The sequence below is a fragment of the Eretmochelys imbricata genome, chromosome 7 (genome assembly GCF_965152235.1).
Source record: "Eretmochelys imbricata isolate rEreImb1 chromosome 7, rEreImb1.hap1, whole genome shotgun sequence".
NCBI lineage: Eukaryota > Metazoa > Chordata > Testudines > Cheloniidae > Eretmochelys > Eretmochelys imbricata.
The window spans coordinates 62,136,302-62,154,180 of NC_135578.1; the positions used below are offsets into that span (position 1 = coordinate 62,136,302).

General features: G+C 43.7%; 2 protein-coding genes across 5 annotated transcripts in view; both read left to right on the forward strand.

Moving 5' to 3' along the window:
• ADK (adenosine kinase) overlaps nt 1-5,194 on the forward strand; it is a 564,182-nt gene extending 558,988 nt beyond the window's left edge. For all 3 annotated transcript variants that reach the window (XM_077821816.1, XM_077821814.1, XM_077821815.1), the window contains one exon: nt 483-5,194. In XM_077821816.1, the coding sequence (XP_077677942.1) occupies nt 483-607 (125 nt within the window). In that variant the 3' untranslated portion in view covers nt 608-5,194. The remainder of the gene's footprint in view (nt 1-482) is intronic.
• Nucleotides 5,195-10,259: 5,065 nt separating this feature from the next.
• Nucleotides 10,260-12,645, forward strand: LOC144268103 (uncharacterized). 2 transcript variants are annotated; one of them, XR_013346707.1, is made up of 3 exons: nt 10,260-11,129; nt 11,211-11,332; nt 12,139-12,645. XR_013346707.1 is itself a non-coding variant. In XM_077822702.1 (3 exons), the coding sequence occupies exons 1-3, from the start codon at nt 10,889-10,891 to the stop codon at nt 12,310-12,312; spliced, it is 519 nt and encodes a 172-aa protein (XP_077678828.1). In that variant the 5' UTR covers nt 10,260-10,888; the 3' UTR covers nt 12,313-12,645. The 2 variants fall into 2 exon arrangements, 1 of the variants encoding a protein (XP_077678828.1); XM_077822702.1 differs by having other exon boundaries at nt 11,229-11,332.
• The last annotated feature ends 5,234 nt before the right edge of the window (nt 12,646-17,879 follow it).

Sequence of the window (17,879 nt, forward strand, 5' to 3'; positions counted from 1 at the left end):
ACATCTATGAATATAGTTAACATTTATGCTCTTAAGCAGTTTGCTTTCTCAAAAGGAACACATTGTCCAGAGGTAAGTTGGTGGGCCTGTAAATGCAGCCGATATGAACAGTAGAAACTCTCCAATAGGAAGAGTTGCTTCTACTTTTTTAAATGGGATTAGAGGTACCAGCAGCTCCCCCTGAAAGAAGGGGAGAACGAGGAGTGTGATCCTTTTTGTTTGAGGTCACTAATAAAAAAAACAACCTTGATAGTTATACCATTTGCTTGAAGCCACCAGGTGGAAGCTTTAAATAAAAATAAGTAAGGCCCCAGTTTAGCAAGTTACTTAAACATGGGCCTGAGTTCAAATTTAACTTCAGTGGGACTACTGATATGCTTAGAATTAAGCATATGTTCAGTGCTTTGCCAAATTAGGGACTATATGATATACTCAAAATCTAACTATTTTCTTCACTCTCTCTCCATTCTTTTGTTCTGTAGGCTTTCTCTCTCAGCTTGTCTATGACCGACTGCTGACAGAGTGCATCCGAGCCGGACATTATGCAGCCAGCGTGATCATAAAGCGTTCTGGTTGTACTTTCCCAGAAAAGCCTGACTTCCACTGATACCAATGAATCGGAGGGATCAAGGGAAACTCTTATGTTTATGGGATTGCTGCCTAAATATTTCCTACTTCCCCTTTCTCACCCTCCCAATTACCTGCATCAAGGCTTCTGTACTTCTGTTCACTTTATGCTATACAAAACATATATTGCTATGGTATTTTCCTATTCATACTACCATAATGTCTCACTAGTCTTAATTTAGGGATTACAGTGCTATGTGACGCTTATTCTCTTATCAACTTGGAAAAGTTGTATTATTTACATAGGTTACAAGAGAAGTCTCATGTAGATGCCACAGCTGATTAACTCTGTTAAAACACTTCTACAGAAACCTCTAGTTTGTGTTTCATCATCGCCAAATCCTGCTCATCTTATTCATATGTAAAATCAGCAGGCCTGACATTCATCTCACAATGGTGTAAATCAATAATAACTCTTCCTAAATCAATGGTGATTGTCCAGTGTTAAAAGTAGTGTAAGTTTGAAGAGAATCAGGCCCAAGGGATCTACTTGTGTAAGTATAACATGCAAGATCTGCTCAGTCCTGTTTCCAATCAAGTTAATAGATGTTTTGCCAGTAATTCAAAGGCCTCATCCAAAGTCCATGTTTAAGTCCATTATTAAGAGTCTTTCCACTGATGTCTGTGGGTTTGGATCAGGCAGTATTTTCTAGCAGGATCTGACCCTTAATTTGTAAATTCATTTGCATCTCTCAGACTGGCCAGTAAGACAGGCACTCTCAGTGATTTTGAGGCAGAGACATGATCTCATGATAGGATCTAGCTGTACATTTTATATCTGTCTCCTCAGTGTAAGCTTTTTAAAGGCTGAATTTAATTAAGATACAAACACATAGTGAAAATGAGGTACAGAAATATTTATGCAGGATGTCTTGTCAGGATATGCCAAATGGAATCTCTTAAACGCACACTTTTAAACTTGTAATTTACTTTGGATAATGAAACAATATGCCGGATTTTATTTGTATTACAGTATTCAAAAGAGATTGTCTGACACTTGCCTTCATTACTTTGCTATGTAATTTGGTATTGATGAATAAAAAATTGTCATATAGTAATTCCCTGGCCTTTTGTTGCCAAGAACACAGTGAGAGTAGTGCAGTGTGCCCTCAGCCTTCCTGCACAGATCTTATTAAACCAGGGGCCAGGAAGCAGGTGCTCAACCCACATTATATGATGGAGCTTGAGATTTTATTTGCAACTTGAAGTGTCCAGGCTGACACAGGGTTCAGTCTCAGGAATTTGCTCATCATTAAGGAAGGAAGTGGTTGTGTGTTTTCTCATCAGTGTAGTGTTCTCACCACAGAAGAGATGAGAAGTTAGTAGCTAAGGTTCAATGAACCACCAAAGGGCGTCACAAACAGATGCAGTCTTGCATTCTCCTGAGCTCAGAGACTACTCTCTGCTAGCACATGCTGGGGTGCTATGCACCCCAAAGAGAGTGGGGAGGAGGCAAGATCCTGTGCATGGGCCAAGGAAGCTGGTTGGCTGCAGAGGAGAGCAGGCTCCACCTTCAAAACAGATGGTACAGAGGGCACTTCTGCCTACACACCAGGGAACTCCAGGAGGCACAGTACTTCCCAAAGCACCCTTTTCAATCGTGACTTGGGAGGGAGGGATAGCTCAGTGGTTTGAGCATTGGCCTGCTAAACTTAGGGTTGTGAGTTCAGTCCTTCAGGGGGCCATTTAGGGATCTGGGGAGTTGGGGATTGGTCCTGCTTTGAGCAGGGGGTTGGACTAGATGACCTCCTGAGGTCCCTTCCAACCCTGATATTCTATGATTCTGTGACTCCACTGTCCCCAGTGAGTTGGTGCCAAATGAGCACAATCTATACTTAAAGGATTTAGTGAGGCTTAAGAAATGGACAGGGTAGAGGCAGGCTCTCTTCAGTTCTGTTAATACAGCTATGTGTATTTACAATTGACACCTTCTGACTTCACAGCTTCTAATCTTCCACTGTTAACTCATAAGATTTCACACTTAGGGCTTGTCTACACTTGGTGCTATTCCTAAATAACTCCATGAGGGGACACTCTCATTCTGGAATGAGAGTAGCTTGTTGCTGTGTAGCTTAACACAGATATCATCTTGTAACCAGGAATTTGTGTGGCAGTTGGGAAAATGGTTAAATCTGACATTGCTATTACTCGGCACTCAGTGACATGTTCCATTCCCTTTTGTAACACCTTCATTCCATGTTATCCCTGTTCCACCCAGAGAATTATGATTCATTTAAAACAACAGAATTTACAATGGATATGCTCCCCATTTCATATTAATTACATTCAGTTTCAATGGTGAAAGAGGTCTGGTCTATTAAGATCCACAGGATATGGAATATATTTTACATTTCATATATATATAGCGTGAGTTTCTTCATTTTAGTACAAAGAGCAGAGGAGTTCGGGTCTTAGGTTCTATTCTCAGTTCTGGCACTGAGCTACTGTGAGAGCTTGGACTGTTGACACTTTAACTGTTTTTGTCAATCCAGCTAACGAGACTAGCTTGAAACCATTGGGACCAAAGCCAGCTACGTCGTCAGAATCTGACCCAGTATGTTTAGTTCCTCAATATCTGGAAATTATAGGACGATGCATGAATACTTAGAAATAGCTTGCCAAGCTATGCTAAGTAACTTCCAAAGGTACTGTCAGCTGTTTTCCTTCAGAATTCCTTTCAGCATCTGTTTCTTTTTTTGCTTACCTCCGCTGGAAGATTTTTGTCCATATAATGGTTACTGGTGCCATCCCTGGCCTGTCGCTATAAGTATTCTTTTTCTCCAGTTTGTCCTCTACTGACCACCTCCATGTAAGAATGGGCTTCCTGAAAAACATGCCATCAAAGACTTGTCAAGCTCTGACATGTGCAATTGTCTGAAATCCCAGCTCTGCCAGATGAACTCAGGTGAGTCTGACTCTGAACTTGAACCATCATTCAAAGCCAGAGTCCTCAGATCAGGACAGTGTCAGGAGGGTACCCCTTTGAAACGCACCACTTATTAACCATTGGCCCCAGTGCTTACCCAGCTAAAACTCCCATTGACTGCAAATAATTTTACTCAACATTACACAATTTGGGCTTCAACTGATACCATTGAAGTTAATGGGAGTTATGCCATTGAGCTCAATGGTCCATTATTCAGAGAAGCAGCATAATCCATGTACTCCACTGGTTTGGGAGTAGGACTAGGAATCAGGCTACCTGGGTCCTGTTTCCATCTCAGCCATTGATTCAGCGTGTGATCTTGGACAAGTCACTTCACCACTCTATACCCCAGTATCCCCAATGGATAAAGTAGTGCACCCTTGAGTACAATAGTATTGGCAATATCATTCATTGTATCTTGACTTGCCTTTTATAGTTATAATTGCTTTTTCTTGTAGCAGCTATGTGCCCCATATATTTTTAAAGAGAGGATAGTGTTAAGTGTTACACCTTGTTTTGGGGGAAGAATAAAGCTTCATCTTCAAATATTCTAGCTGGAAATTACAATAGAAATACAAGCTATTGAAATATGATAAGTTTGGGAACAATGTTTAATGTAGAGTGTCTTAACCACAGTTTTAGCAGAGAAATGTTAATTAAAAGTGTGATGCCATGTTCGGGATTTAAATGAAATCACCCTGCAAAAAATTTATAGCAATCAGCGCTCATGAGCATTAGGATTATGGCTTCTTGTGCTGTTCCTTTTCAGTGATCATGTGATTGGCCTGTTGTTAAATATAGCTTCCATGTAGTGAATTGAGACAGGCATGGGAAAGGTAGGAATACTTCCCTTTAACCCGATGGAGTTCAGAGGTGTTAGAGATTATACAATTCATTAGTCTTTACAAAAGATCAAAGGGAAAGAGTATCTTAATTTGGGCACTGACTGCTACTGTCTGAGCGTTTTACATAGATTAAATGGAAAATGAACATGTGCAGTACTAACTGCGTGTATTAAGGCAGGAGCCTATTGTTTTATATCTCTCTAACTCACTGTGCACTTCCTGGAGATAATTCTCACACTTAAGACCTTTTGAGATAGTTATTTCTATTGTGACTAGTTCAGCAACCAAATGACTCAGAGGTTAGTGCCTAAGCATCTTCCTCTTGGTCTAATCCCTTTCAAGGGCTTCTCTGAACACTATTGTTAATCTAAAAAGAATGCTAACTGACTTCTATGGCAAACATTATTCAGTTTATGCTTTAAATATTTCCTGCAGAGGCCAACAAAAATTCTGCTTTTTAAATGCGGACCTTTGGGTGCCCCTTGTGTAGTATCTTTTTTTAAAGATTAGAACAAAAATGACAGAGTTAAAATGCTGAAAATCTGTATTTAAAACAAAGCTGCACCATCTAACCCTGAGGGCCACACAAAGTGGACAGCTAAAAACCGCCGCACCAGTAGAGTTAATTCTGTGTTAATAACAGTGAATGTTACACAGACCCTGTTCCTATTAGATGCACAATGTATCATTGCATGGCAGGGATTCAGAGATGGAGGTGAAATATTCTCTTATCAAGACATGTAATAACCAGGCTCATTACAAAATGAAAACCAAATAAACATACTTTTAAAAAGCAGCAAGTCTTTTGTGTCCTATTTTTGTCAGGTCTCACCAGAGTTGGTGAGAAAACTCTTGTTTGTGTCAATGGCCTTGACAGGCCTTGCATGCTTAATGACAGGATGGGAAGAGAGATGGACAGATAGATCTGAATAGCAGTATGGTGGGTTTCTTTTCAGTGTGATTAGAGCATGGGATTCCTGTGTGCTGAGATGAAGTATAGCCCTGCTGCACAGTCCAAATATTTAATGCTGTTCTAACTATCCCCTGGTTATTGGATTGTGACAGTTAATAGCCATCAGCTGCCAAACCCGCTGAACAGTTTGGTTCCCTAAAAAGAAAATGAAAAGTTAAAAATGAAGCCAAGTCAGACCAGACACCTACAAATCAGAAATGTGCTATAGCTTAGCAGGCAAATCATCTCCAAAGTTCAGCCTGCTGTCGACCTGAGCTGCTGCTCAAATCAGAGACAGAGGGCTGGGAATCAATCATGCCTAGCTTCCATTCCCAACTTTGTGATGGACTGCTGTACACCCTTCAACAAAATGCTTCACCGCTCTGTGCCTCCGTTTCCCTATCTGTAAAAGTGGGATACTGCTACTTACCTCTTAGTGCTCTCTGTAAAGCACTTTAAGATCTTCTTATTAAAGGCTGTAAAGAAACACCAGCGATGATCGTTCTAAACATCCCAAGTGATTGGTTCGGTATAAATGCATAGCTATATGGAAGCATCACTAGATTAAGTTTAAAAGGCCAAATTGTGCACTGACTAAACCCTGCAACCCATGGAGTTGCATGAGATGTAAATCAGTGTAGAATTTTTCCCAAAAAGAAGTTCTGTATGGCTGCGGTTAAATAAAAACAACATCTGGTGGAATGCTTAAAAGGGACACAGTCAGCTTGAAAAAAGCACACTTCACTATGAACAGTATTTTACCTACTGTTGTTACAAGTAACATGGAATTTTATGAAAAAGATTATTCAGAGAAATTTTATATATTGAACATATTACTTTGCGCATTTACTGCACTTTGTGGAGAGTGAATGTCACTGTTTTTCCTATATAGTCACTGAGTTTTTGGTTTTTATGGGGTTTCATACAGGAACAGTGGAGAGAGAAACATTAAAAACAAACAGATAAATGCAACTGTAAACCCACAAAACATTGGTAGAGGGACTCAGTGGCAGGCGGTAGCACCTACTCTGAAATCTGTTTTTAAAATCAATTGGGTTGGAAACTGAGGGTGGCTCTTTTCAACACCCATCTTGTTATTAACATACCCACTGGAGAGTGCACCAAACTCTCCCATCTATCACTAAGCTGTCATTTAGGCAGCAGTTATAATGCTACTAAATAATTTTTTATTTCCATTTATAGTGTTGGCACCTCCACAGCAGAGGTAAGCCCCTCTAATTGAATATATTTTACAGAGCAAGTTGTTTCTTTCCAATCACAATGGTCCTCCCAGACATGAAGGCTATTGGAATCGCTGCCTGTGGATCAGCAGAGTATAAATGGAATGACGAATACAAGTGCAATAGAGAATTGTGTGATATAACTCCAAAGGCACCATCTACCTGTGGGATTATACCAGATGGAAGTATTTATTTTAGAAATTGCATTGCTTGAAAACATAATTTATAATCACTGTGCTGGGCCGGGGAACCATAGGGGTGCTTGCTGTGTAAAGCTCTAACTCGGGGAGGTAGTGTAAAAACCTACGACTTGCGTACGCAAGATGTGGCTTAGAGGGCCTCAAAAGCAGCCAGCTGCTGCTGCTGCTTTCCTGCAGGGTAAAGACAAAGCTGATCTTCTTTTGTTGGTGGAGAATGTCAGCGACCAATGATTCCATGTCATCTACAAGGGATGGTACACACACACACACAAATAATAGGGCTGCTGGTGTTTGTGTCAGATAGTGAAATGTACAGTAGAACCTCAGAGTTACAAACTGACCAGTCAACCACACACCTGATCTGGAACTGTAAGTACACAATCAGATAGCAGCAGCGACCCGCCCCCTCCCCCCCTAAAAGCAAATACAGGAGAGTGCTGTGGTAAACATAAACTACTAAAAAAATAAAGGGAAAGTAGCATTTTTCTTCTGCATACTGAAATTTCAAAGCTGTATTAAGTCAGTTGTAAACTTTTGAAAGACCAACCATAACATTTTGTTCAGAGTTACAAGGTGTTCGTAACTTCTGAGGTTCTACTGTACATTTATTGGTGCAACCTTTGGATTCCATCAACGGTCAGAGACGTCCCCACACTGCACAGTTTAGGTGGCCTGGCCTTAGGGAAGGCTGTGCCCTGGATGCACATTGCCTTAAAAACGCATTTATACTCTAAAAAAAGAAAAAAAAATACTATACAGTGCCTCCTGAAGGTCCATGTTTATTGAATCCCAGTGCTTTCCAGATTAATGAACGCTCCTCCGTATGCATGTAAGAAGATTTTTCTTAACTGCCAACTCTGTAAATTTAACTTCGTTTCCAGCAGCTGAGGATCAGCCTCTCAATTCCTATCAGTGCTCCACTGGATGTGCTCTTTTGAATGCAGGTGGTTTCCTTTCTTCTTGTGCACCATAACCCACGATCTTGTGTGGCTCAAAATGGGATCGCCTAGAGCATATTTTGTTTTATCTGATCCTCAGAAATAGTTCTCCCCTGAGAAGAGGCCTCTGGAGCTTGCCTTCACTTAAAAAACAAAAAAAGTCATGATGAGTTTGAGGAGTTGTGCTAACTAACAGTTTTATCCTACTGGAGCTACAGCTTTACCCACAGCCAGCTGACACAATGTTAAACACACCCCTAACTGCAAATCCATGTTTAATACCATTTTGGTTACCTCAATGCCTCACGTGTTTTAACATGATCTCATTTTCCCTGAGAAGCTCTGGTCTTCTCTGATACTCGAGATGGAGACGTTTTTCCGGTGTCCAACTAATTTCCCTTGACACTGTCTGCCTCTCACTCTTTACTGGTCCAGGTATCATACTGGACTATCAAGGAATGCTGAAATTAGACAACCCTGGCAAAAAGGCCAATGAGATTTTTAATGACAAGTTCATCATCACACAATGCCTCTTAAAACTATAGTGATCCATTGGCTCAGTACTGTCTGAGTGCAACCCAGCAAATTACTAGCCTCACTTCCTACCGTATTGTAATTGTCCCTTCGAGGTCATGTACTGAGCCAGCCTAACACTGTGGTGTCTAATGGGATCAGAGCACAAGGTGTATTTCCCTATATCCCTGCTTTACAGCGTGATGATGTTTAGTACAAGCAGCAGAGTCACCTATTTCCCCCAAAATTCTGCTGATGAAAGGAAACAACAGACCACTATGCACAAATCTCATGCCTCCCAATTCTGCTAGTAACCTGGCTGAACATTTTATTTCCTTTATTATTTGCTTCCGCTCTATAAAACCATAGTTACTAATATTCAGTTTTAAAGGTGAGCCACACAAGAATTGGGCCTTCACACAGGACTCTTACTGGCTGCCGTTCCTGCTGACAGAAAAGACGGCAAGAGTCAAGATTTTGAATAAAGGACAAATGTCACATATGCCAAGTGCTACAGAGGACAAATGTGGAATACAAAATATGTTTAATTGCTGAGTTAATTATCTCACTAAAGTCTAAATGTTGTTTTTGGCACTTCCTTCCCCCTACCCGTACTCAGTTGTTTGATTTTTTAAAAAATTTTCTGATAAAAGTAATGTCAAGAAAAACGTAATTATATTCATACTAATCTGAAGTGTTTTCTCATTTGTGTACTGCAGTCTGATATGTTTTATCACTTTCTTTCCAATTATAGCACTGGAAATTGCTTGCTAAATCTAGGACTTAAGAGCAAAAGGAAGAAAGAAAGAAAGAAAACCAAATAAAAAAAACCAAAACATGCTTTTCACCAAACAAGAATTATTCCTAATGACAAAACTTCTGAAATTTCCTTTTAGATAATACATGAATAGCCAGGAATGAATTGGGTCAACAAGAACTTCATTAAAATCCAACAGAGAAAACAAGATCTTTCATGTGAATAATTTGGAATGATTGGGTAAAGATGAGGCATTATTATAAGATTGCTTTCTGCTCCACAAGCCAGAAATATCCAGGCTCTTCCTTGCTGAAGTGTGAAAGCATTTTGTAAACAGTTCTAGTTAGTCCTGAGTGTCAGATGATTGTGCTACTTAATGAACTGCTGCTCATTCTGAGTTAAATTCATCCCTTCCCTTCACAAAGGCCTGGTAATTGGGCTTGGTCTGAGGCACTTTGAGCAGCGGAAACGTCTCCTCACTCGAACTCACACAGGTTATAGTGCTGCACCGTAAGCCACCTGCAGTCACTGCTTCAGCATATGGGTACGGCTACACTGCAATCGAATAGTGGAGCACCCACAGGGGGACACAGCTCAATTAACCTCAGTTACTGCACAGGGTGAGTAACCCGCTCTTGCAGTTTGCCGAAGCATACCTGTGCTAGCTTTCATCTAACGAGCATGGCTAAAAACAGTCGCAGAGCATGGGCTTCACTGTGTGCTAGAAGCACAAATATGCACCCAGGGTTCTGAGTGGCTTGTACAGCTCATGCTGAAGCCCGTGCTACCACAGTTTCACTGCTATCATTAGCCTTGCTAGCTAGAGCATGGGTCTGAATACCTGAGCTGCAGTCACACCTCCACTTGCAGTGTACACATATCCTGTGGGCTGGAAGGGCAACTCCATGACCTCTGCACAGCATTTTGGGCCACTGGATACACAGAAGCACAGATCCTATAGCAATTGCCCTGCTCCATGGTCTTTATGCTTCCTTGTCTGCAGTTGAGACCTCTACAGAACATAAGGTGTGGGTGTATCAGACTCCGCTCCCAGAGTGGCCATTCTGTCTATATGCTGTCCCACTGAGCACAAGTGAGATGGAAGGTTTTGCATGAGATCTCCCCATCTCAGTGAATTCCATCCATAAGACACTGAACTGCATTCACTTTCCCTAGCAGATGGGTTGCATATTGGTGCATTGTCCTACTTTCCCTTTGCATTGCTAAGGCCTGGTCTACACTACAAATGTAGGTTGACAGAAGCCGCCTTAAGTCAACCTAATAATGTATGCATCTTAACTACCAGGTCCCTTCCGCCGACCTAACTCGCCTGTAATGTCAACTTAATTACTCCACCTCCACGAGCAGCGTGATGCTTAATTCGATGTTGTTGGGTCAACAGAGGCAGTGTAGATGCACTGTTGTGTAGGTCGACTGAATTGGTTGCCAGGAGATGTCCCACAATGCTTTGCTTTGACCGCTCTGGAGAACATTTTCACCTCTGCTACACAGCAGCCAGGGACATAGGAAACAGCCCCTCCCCTGTTAAAGTCCCATGAACTTTTGAATTCCCATTTCCTGTTTGATCGGCACAGAGAGTTTGCCAGCCCAGCTGATCATGGTGACTCAATGTCCCAAATGCGCTCCAGCCTGGAGTATACAGGAAGTGGTGGATCTTATTCATCTGTGGGGAGAAGAGTCTGTGCAGGCACAGCTTCTATCCAGCCAAAGAAATGTAGCCTCTATGCAAAGATTGCCCAGGACATGGTGGAGAAGGGCTACAGCAGGGACATGCAACAGTGCCACGTGAAATCAAAGAACTTCAGCAGGCATACCAGACGAGACAGGAGGTGAACAGTCGTTCTGGTTCTGCATCACAGACATGCGGCATGCAATTCTTCGTGGTGACTGCACCACTACTGCCAAACGCAGCGTGGATACCTCCCAGGAGTCTGGGTCACGGGCCACCTCAGGCAACAACAAGGATGACGTTCTGGCCAACGAAAAGGAGGAGAGGAATGGAAGGAGAGCAATGGATCCATTCTCCCCAGGAGCTATTTTTAACCCCAGAGCCCAGCCAGTCGCTGGAGAGCATGGTGGTTGAATGTGATGCCGGGGCAGGCACCTCTGGTAAGTATGCAATTCCAATCAATTGGTAGGGGTTTTGTGCTCTTTTTTGTTTAATCTGGAAAAAATAAAAATGAGGTGCAGTGGGTATTTATTTCCCAGGGGCTGCTCCAGCTACACCAAGGGTCCCCCCGGAAAAGACTGTTTATGTGCACCAGGATGGCCCAGGAATCCTCCATGGAGATCTCAAGGAAACTATCATGAAGGTACTCTGCAATCCTTTGCACAAGGTTTCTGGGGAGGGCTGCCTTATTTCTTCCACCATGGTAGGATACTTTCCTGTGCCACTCCAGTATCAACTCTGCTGGCATCATTACGGTACACAGCATAGCAGCTTAAGGACCAGGTCTGGACTCAGATACTTGCAGCATCTGCTCCCTTGCCGCCTCTCTTACACTCAGGAGACTGATATCACATAGGGTCACCTAGGGGGGACAGTGGAAGTTTTCATTACAAGTGCACGTACCACAAACAATACAGCATGTGATCCCCCACCCATGGTGATTTCCAGGTCCCTCAACCACGGTTTCCCTAACATGCCGGTGGTTTCGGTGGCAGGAATCGGTGTTGACCTCAGAATCTGCAAGCCTAGGGCGACTGCTACTAGCAGTGTTAAAGAGATGGGAGGAGGGGTTTCCTGTGTTCTCTCGTGGCCGCAAACACACCTCCCCCCCCACCCCTTTCAGAGCTGCCTCAGACAAAGACCACAATTTTGGAGACTTAATGCTGGTCCCTGATCTCAAAGCAACATCCATGTTGCTAGGGGGAGGGGGCATTGTCCACCTCTGCTCCTGATGCGAGTTCCCCACAAGTTACAGCACAAGGCTCATCACTCATGCCCCTGGGCCCCAACTTACCATGGCTGGTACTGGAAACATTGAATAGCCAGGGATTCTCATTGTGGTCTGGCTTGCACTTGACTGTAATAAGGGGAGAGACTTTAAATAGCAACCTTGTACCAGACCCAGGGAATGCACTGACAATGTTGCCTTCTGCTTTGCATGCCTTACAGTGGAAAGCTTGGCCTTCAGCACAGCAGATTAGAAGATGGAAAAAGATAACACATGATGACACGTTCAGTGAGATAATGAACGCCTCCGGGACAGCTGACACAGAGCTGAGAGCCTGGAGGATTTCATTGTCTGAAAATCTGAACATGGACATTAAGAGCATCCCAGAAGCATGAGTGGGCTACACAGGATGAGATGCTGTGGATTATGAAGGACCAATCAGACATGCTGAGGCATCTGGCTGAGCTTTAAAAAAAAAAAACAGCTGGAGGCTAGACTCCCTCTACAGCCCCTACACAATGACCTGCAACCATCGACCTGTTCCCAATCCCCCTCCCCCAAAGTTCCAGGAGGAGGGAAGGAAGGTGCAGTATCCCTTCCACTCAACACCAGGGGAGGGTACTAAGAACAAGAGATGGCCATTTGAAGACCTTTGATGGACAAGACTTCTATGATTTCACAGACAGTCTGACTTGGTTTCTCCTCTCCCAGTTTTATCATACCATTTGTCCAAGGTTAAATTATTTTCCTGATCTTCAGTTTCTTGGTTTGTGCAGTAAAAGTCAACTTTGTGAGAATTAAACACTCTTTATTCCAGGCATGGGGGTTTGGAGGGTGAAGGGGAGATACAGGGAAACTGATGCAATGGAGGGGATGGTATGGGAAGGCACAATGCAGATAAGTAGTGCACATTACTGAAAAGGGTTTTCAAAGCCTCCTGGAGATGCAGAGCTCCTCACTGGGCTCTTCTTATTGCCCTGGTATCTGGCTGCTCAAAATTAGCTACCAGTCTATGCACCTCCAAGCCCCACCCCTGTGGAAACTTCTCTCCCTTTGCCTTCCAAATATTATGTAGCACACAGCAGGCAGCAATAACAATGGGGATATTGCTTTCATTGAGGTCTAACCTAGTAAGCAAACAGCGCCAGCAACCCTTTAAACATCCAAAGGCACATTCCACCACCATTCTGCACTTGTTCAGCCTACTGTTGAAGCACTCCTTACTGCTGTCCGGTGTACAGCTTCATGAGCCATGGGAGGAAGGGATAGGCTGGGTCTCCCAGGATCACTATTGGCATTTCAACATCATCAATGGTTATTTTGCGATCTAGAAAAAAAGTCCCTGATTGCAGCATTTTGAACAGACCTGTGTTCCTAAAGATGGGTGCATCATGCACCTTTCCTGACCATCCCACACTGATGTCGGTGAAACACCTGTGATCCACCAGCACTTGCAACATCATTGAAAAGTATCCCTTTTGGTTTATGTACACTTTGGCAAGGTGGTCTGGTGCCAAGATGGCACGCGTATCCCTATCTATCGCACCACCTGCAGTTAGGGAACCCCATTGCGGCAAACCATCCACTATGTCCTATAGGTTGCCCAGAGTCACTACCCTTCTTAACGGAAGTCGATTAATGGCCCTGCACACCTGAATCACAACAGCTCCCAAGGTGGATTTAGCAATTCTGAATTGATTCCACATTGACCGGTAGCAGTCTGGCGGTACAAGCTTCCACCGAGCGATTCCAACTTGCTCCTCCACTGTCAGAGCAGATCTCAGTCAGGGCTGGGGAAAGCTCTGTACAAGATTCCTGGAAAGAGCCCTTCTGCATTTAAAAGCTCTGCAGGCACTGCTAGTCATCCGATAACTGCATAATAATGCGATCCCACTAGTGTTAGTTTCCCGGGACCAGAAACAGTGCTCAACCGTGTTCAGCTGCTGCGTGACTGCCCTCAGCAACTGGGAATTGTTTCATTCTGTGGCTTGCAACAGGGCTGCGTGAATGCATGGGCAGCGGGTATAATAGGCCAGGGAAGGTTCTACCTCCCGTGGTGCTGCTGCTGGACACCTAGTTGTGGGTTTGTCTAAGGAAGTTTTTGCTTTATTATGCCCCATGCAGGAGCAGCTGAGGTGGTGCTATGTGCTATTCAGCTCCCCGGGTTCATCCGTAATCTCCCTAGACTCTAGAGAGATTACTGATAAACCCAGAAAGCTAAGTAGCAGATACCGCCTCCTCAGCCGTCTCAGAACCTGCATGGAGCATAGCGAAGTAGCAGATACCGTCTTCTTCTTCAGGAAGAGATGCTGTCACACTGTGGTTTTCTCGGGCGGCTTGGGGTCTGGGGAGGGGAGGTGTGGCTGGCCCGGGGGCTCCTCCCGGCAGTGGCGGGGAATGGGGCTCCTCCTGCTAGGGGGGGGTGGCCTCGCTTGGGCCGAGGAGGGTGGTGCGCAGGGCTTCTCTGGGTGTGTGGGGTGGCGGCTCGTTGCTCCATCTGTGGGGGTGGGAGGGCAGGGGGTGTCAGGGCTCCAGCTGCAGGAGGGAGTTGGGGGGGGCTCAGGGCTCCAGCCCAGGCGGGTGGAGCTGGGGGGCTAGCCTCCACCCACCACCCATGCTTGAATGACATTGCAATGTTCTGTGTGGCAGCTCCTATCTCAGCCCTGGAAATACTGCAGGATACGGTGTGCGGCATTTGTAATGTTCACAACAAGAATGCACAGCTGAGCAGGGTTCATGCTTCTTGGACTATGCCGTATGCATGGCTAAGCCAGGCTTTTGAAAAAAGGAGCAAAAAAACATGAGTTGTTTGCTGTTGATTTCAGGGCAGGGTGGGAGGAAACTGCATCATGGGAGGTCAAAGCCAGGTTTCCATTCCTCCTTGCAACAATGTTTTGGTTGCATGAGGCATTGCAAGCGCATCCCAAAACCACTAGTGGTGCACTGCTATACCCATTGATGCAAGTGCTGCGAGTGAGGACACACTCCACCGACACAATGTGTGGGGTGTGGACATGCATGATTGACTTAATTAATGCGGAGACTGGATGTCGACTTACATTAAGTCAACTTCACTTTGTAGCGTAGACATGCCCTAAGTGAGCTCTCAGAGCAAATTCCTCTCTCTGCAGCTGCCATTGTGACAGCTATGCAGCCGGGAAGCACAATGTAGCAGTGCCTGTTAGCAAACCAGACAGAGGCATAGATATCATCTTCCTGGCCAATGAAGCAAATTCAAAGGAAGTAGAAATGAGCTCGATTTTTAACAGCTGGAGCCGGGGGGAGCAGTTCAGATCCAGGATATTGGTTTGACTCAGTATAAAGATAGGGTCCATTTGCTAACTTTGGTCTGGATCTGGATCCAGCTACCTATGAAGTTCATCGTTGTTTGGATCCAGGGTTTTGATTTGGGCCTATTAACCTACCTTACCAGTCTCTCCCTATGGCTTTGCTTTGGCACCATCACTGGAAGAGGGCCAGGGATTTGGTGTGTGGTCTCCTAAACTGAATTAATATAGCCTTGGATTTTAACATATTCACGTTATTTTAAAGGAAAGAACACTTACATTGTTTACACTGTAATAACAGATACCTCAACTCACATGAAAATCATTGAAAAATTCTGGCAGCCCTTGGGCAACAGTGTAGCCTGACTGCATCTGGTTTTAGATGTATGTGATGCCATAATACTGAATCACTGTGGACAAGCTCAGAATTAGGGAGGACATTTCCTTATTATTGCTACTGAGAACAATGAAGCCATCTCTAGTATGTCTTCATTAGGGAGCCATTTACCCAGTTAAAAACTAAGACTGACGGTATTAAAATGCCATTCCACAGATAATTGTTTGGGGTTGGTTTGAAATCGTGGGAGGGCTGTTTATTACAGTAATGTAAACACATTTGGGGAAATTTCAGAGAATTGGTGATGGGAATTAGAATCTGATCAGAGCTAATTAAGATGTGATGGCTGTTTGGTGACCTATGTATGAAATGCGTTTGATAGGATTCAGTTTGGCTCTTAATAAGCAAGCACCCACAGTGCAAAAACCGCCACCACAATTAGTCCCTTCTCTGGTCATTTCAGCAGAACAGCCCACAACTGAAAGAGGAATGTCTGATCAGATAACCCTTCATCCCTGGCACACGCAAGGTCAAAGCACATTGAAGGAGTGCTGTGGGAAAATTTACACTGGCTAAACAGAGGCCATCATCTTCCAATCCTGCGAATTTAATTTAGCAGCAAATTCACTTTTAAAAGGGGAGAAAGGGAACCTATACTGCAGTATATTGTAGCTAAAGGCCATATTGTGCCATCACTTTTTAAATAGATGCCTGTAGTGAATTCAGTACAGAGGTTTGCTGATAGATTAATGACGTGCTCCAGCCCTACCTTAACTCTGTCTAAATTTTAAAGATTTGTTTGCAGATGTGTAGCCTCTTTAATCTCGTCCATCTACCTATTAGTAAATATTGTGTGTCATCTTTGAATAGTCGACATACCTTAGACAGAATAATTCCAGCCAGCACCGAAAATTATCATGATACATTTGTTTGAATCTCAGGCCAGACTCTAGCTGGTGTCTGGGAACAGATGTGACTGGCCTCTGCTCTAAGCAGCAGCACTAATATATTGCAAAAGCAGCACTGACATGCACCTGCATCCTGGCTGAAGCCACCATATCAACTGCCCTGCCTTGTGTATATTCTATTCCTGGTACTAGGAGTTATTGGTGAGGGGGTTAAGAGGAAGGGGGGGAGGCCAGGGTGGCAATACTTGCTAAAAGTCACCATATATGGGTATGTGGACAAAAGGTGAACCATCCCGTTACATTGTTTTTTGTTGCAAACCACAGAAGACCGGTAGAAGGCAGAAAACAGGAGGTCCATTTTCACCCTGTACTTTCACTTTGGCTGCAGTTTTGCTGGCTTATACATGCGCACAGCACTAGCCAGAATTTGGCCACTCCACAGATTAACCCTGCATTAAATTATACACCAACAAGCCTTGTTAAATATGTGGCTGCTATTCTAGGCAGTGAAAAAAGAAAGCTTCTAGGGCCCAATCCTTAGCTAATGGAAAGTCAGAGGTGCCATGCCAATTCACACCAGCTGAGGATTTGGTACATAGGCTGGGGATGTTTACTGCCGGTTAACTAACAAGGAGATGTTATTTTCATATGCTAGGGCCCTATTCTACAAACACTTTTGCACAAAAGTGACATTACCCATGTGAGCAGTCCCACTGAACTCAACAGACTTACTCACTTGAGTAAAAAGTTACCATGCATATGTTTGAAAGACTGAGGCCTTAGGTTTTCCCCTGAAATCTTCAGTATAAGAGAATCCTGGTTCTAAGATAGTTCTGTGTTTGGAGAGTCCATTTGCATTTGTTCTTATGACAAACAAAACATGGACTTTGCTTATTTTCATGCCATTATATCCCACTTTTCAACAGACCCCTTTTCCTTACTTGTGCTAGCAACAGTGAGTAACAATTCATATGAACAACTCTGCCATTCATAATGAATGAATATTTTTACTATGGCAGCTCTGTGCTGCTGAGTAAATGAGCAACCTGAGGAAATAAACTCATGTACAGATGTAGTGTTATATTAATTCTCTGCTTTACAAGGGAGGGGGAAGTGTGTTGTAATCAGCAGACACTTGTTTCCATTTTTAATGAAGAGTATTAATGGATTAATCTCTGACAACCAGCTCCTCTTTTTTCCCCTTCCACTTCACAATTCAATGGTGTTGGGAGAAAGAAGGCTTATGTTTAGCTGAAGGGGCGATGTCTCCATGTAGAATGCGCATGCAGGCATATGAGGGCCATAGGGATAAGAGAAAGGCAGCCACTGTTACTTGTACCATCCCTTTATTGCTGGCATGGAAAAAGTAACAATAATTGCAGCCTGGATGCTTCAGGAGTAGAATTCTCACCTGCCATTTGGGAGGTCTG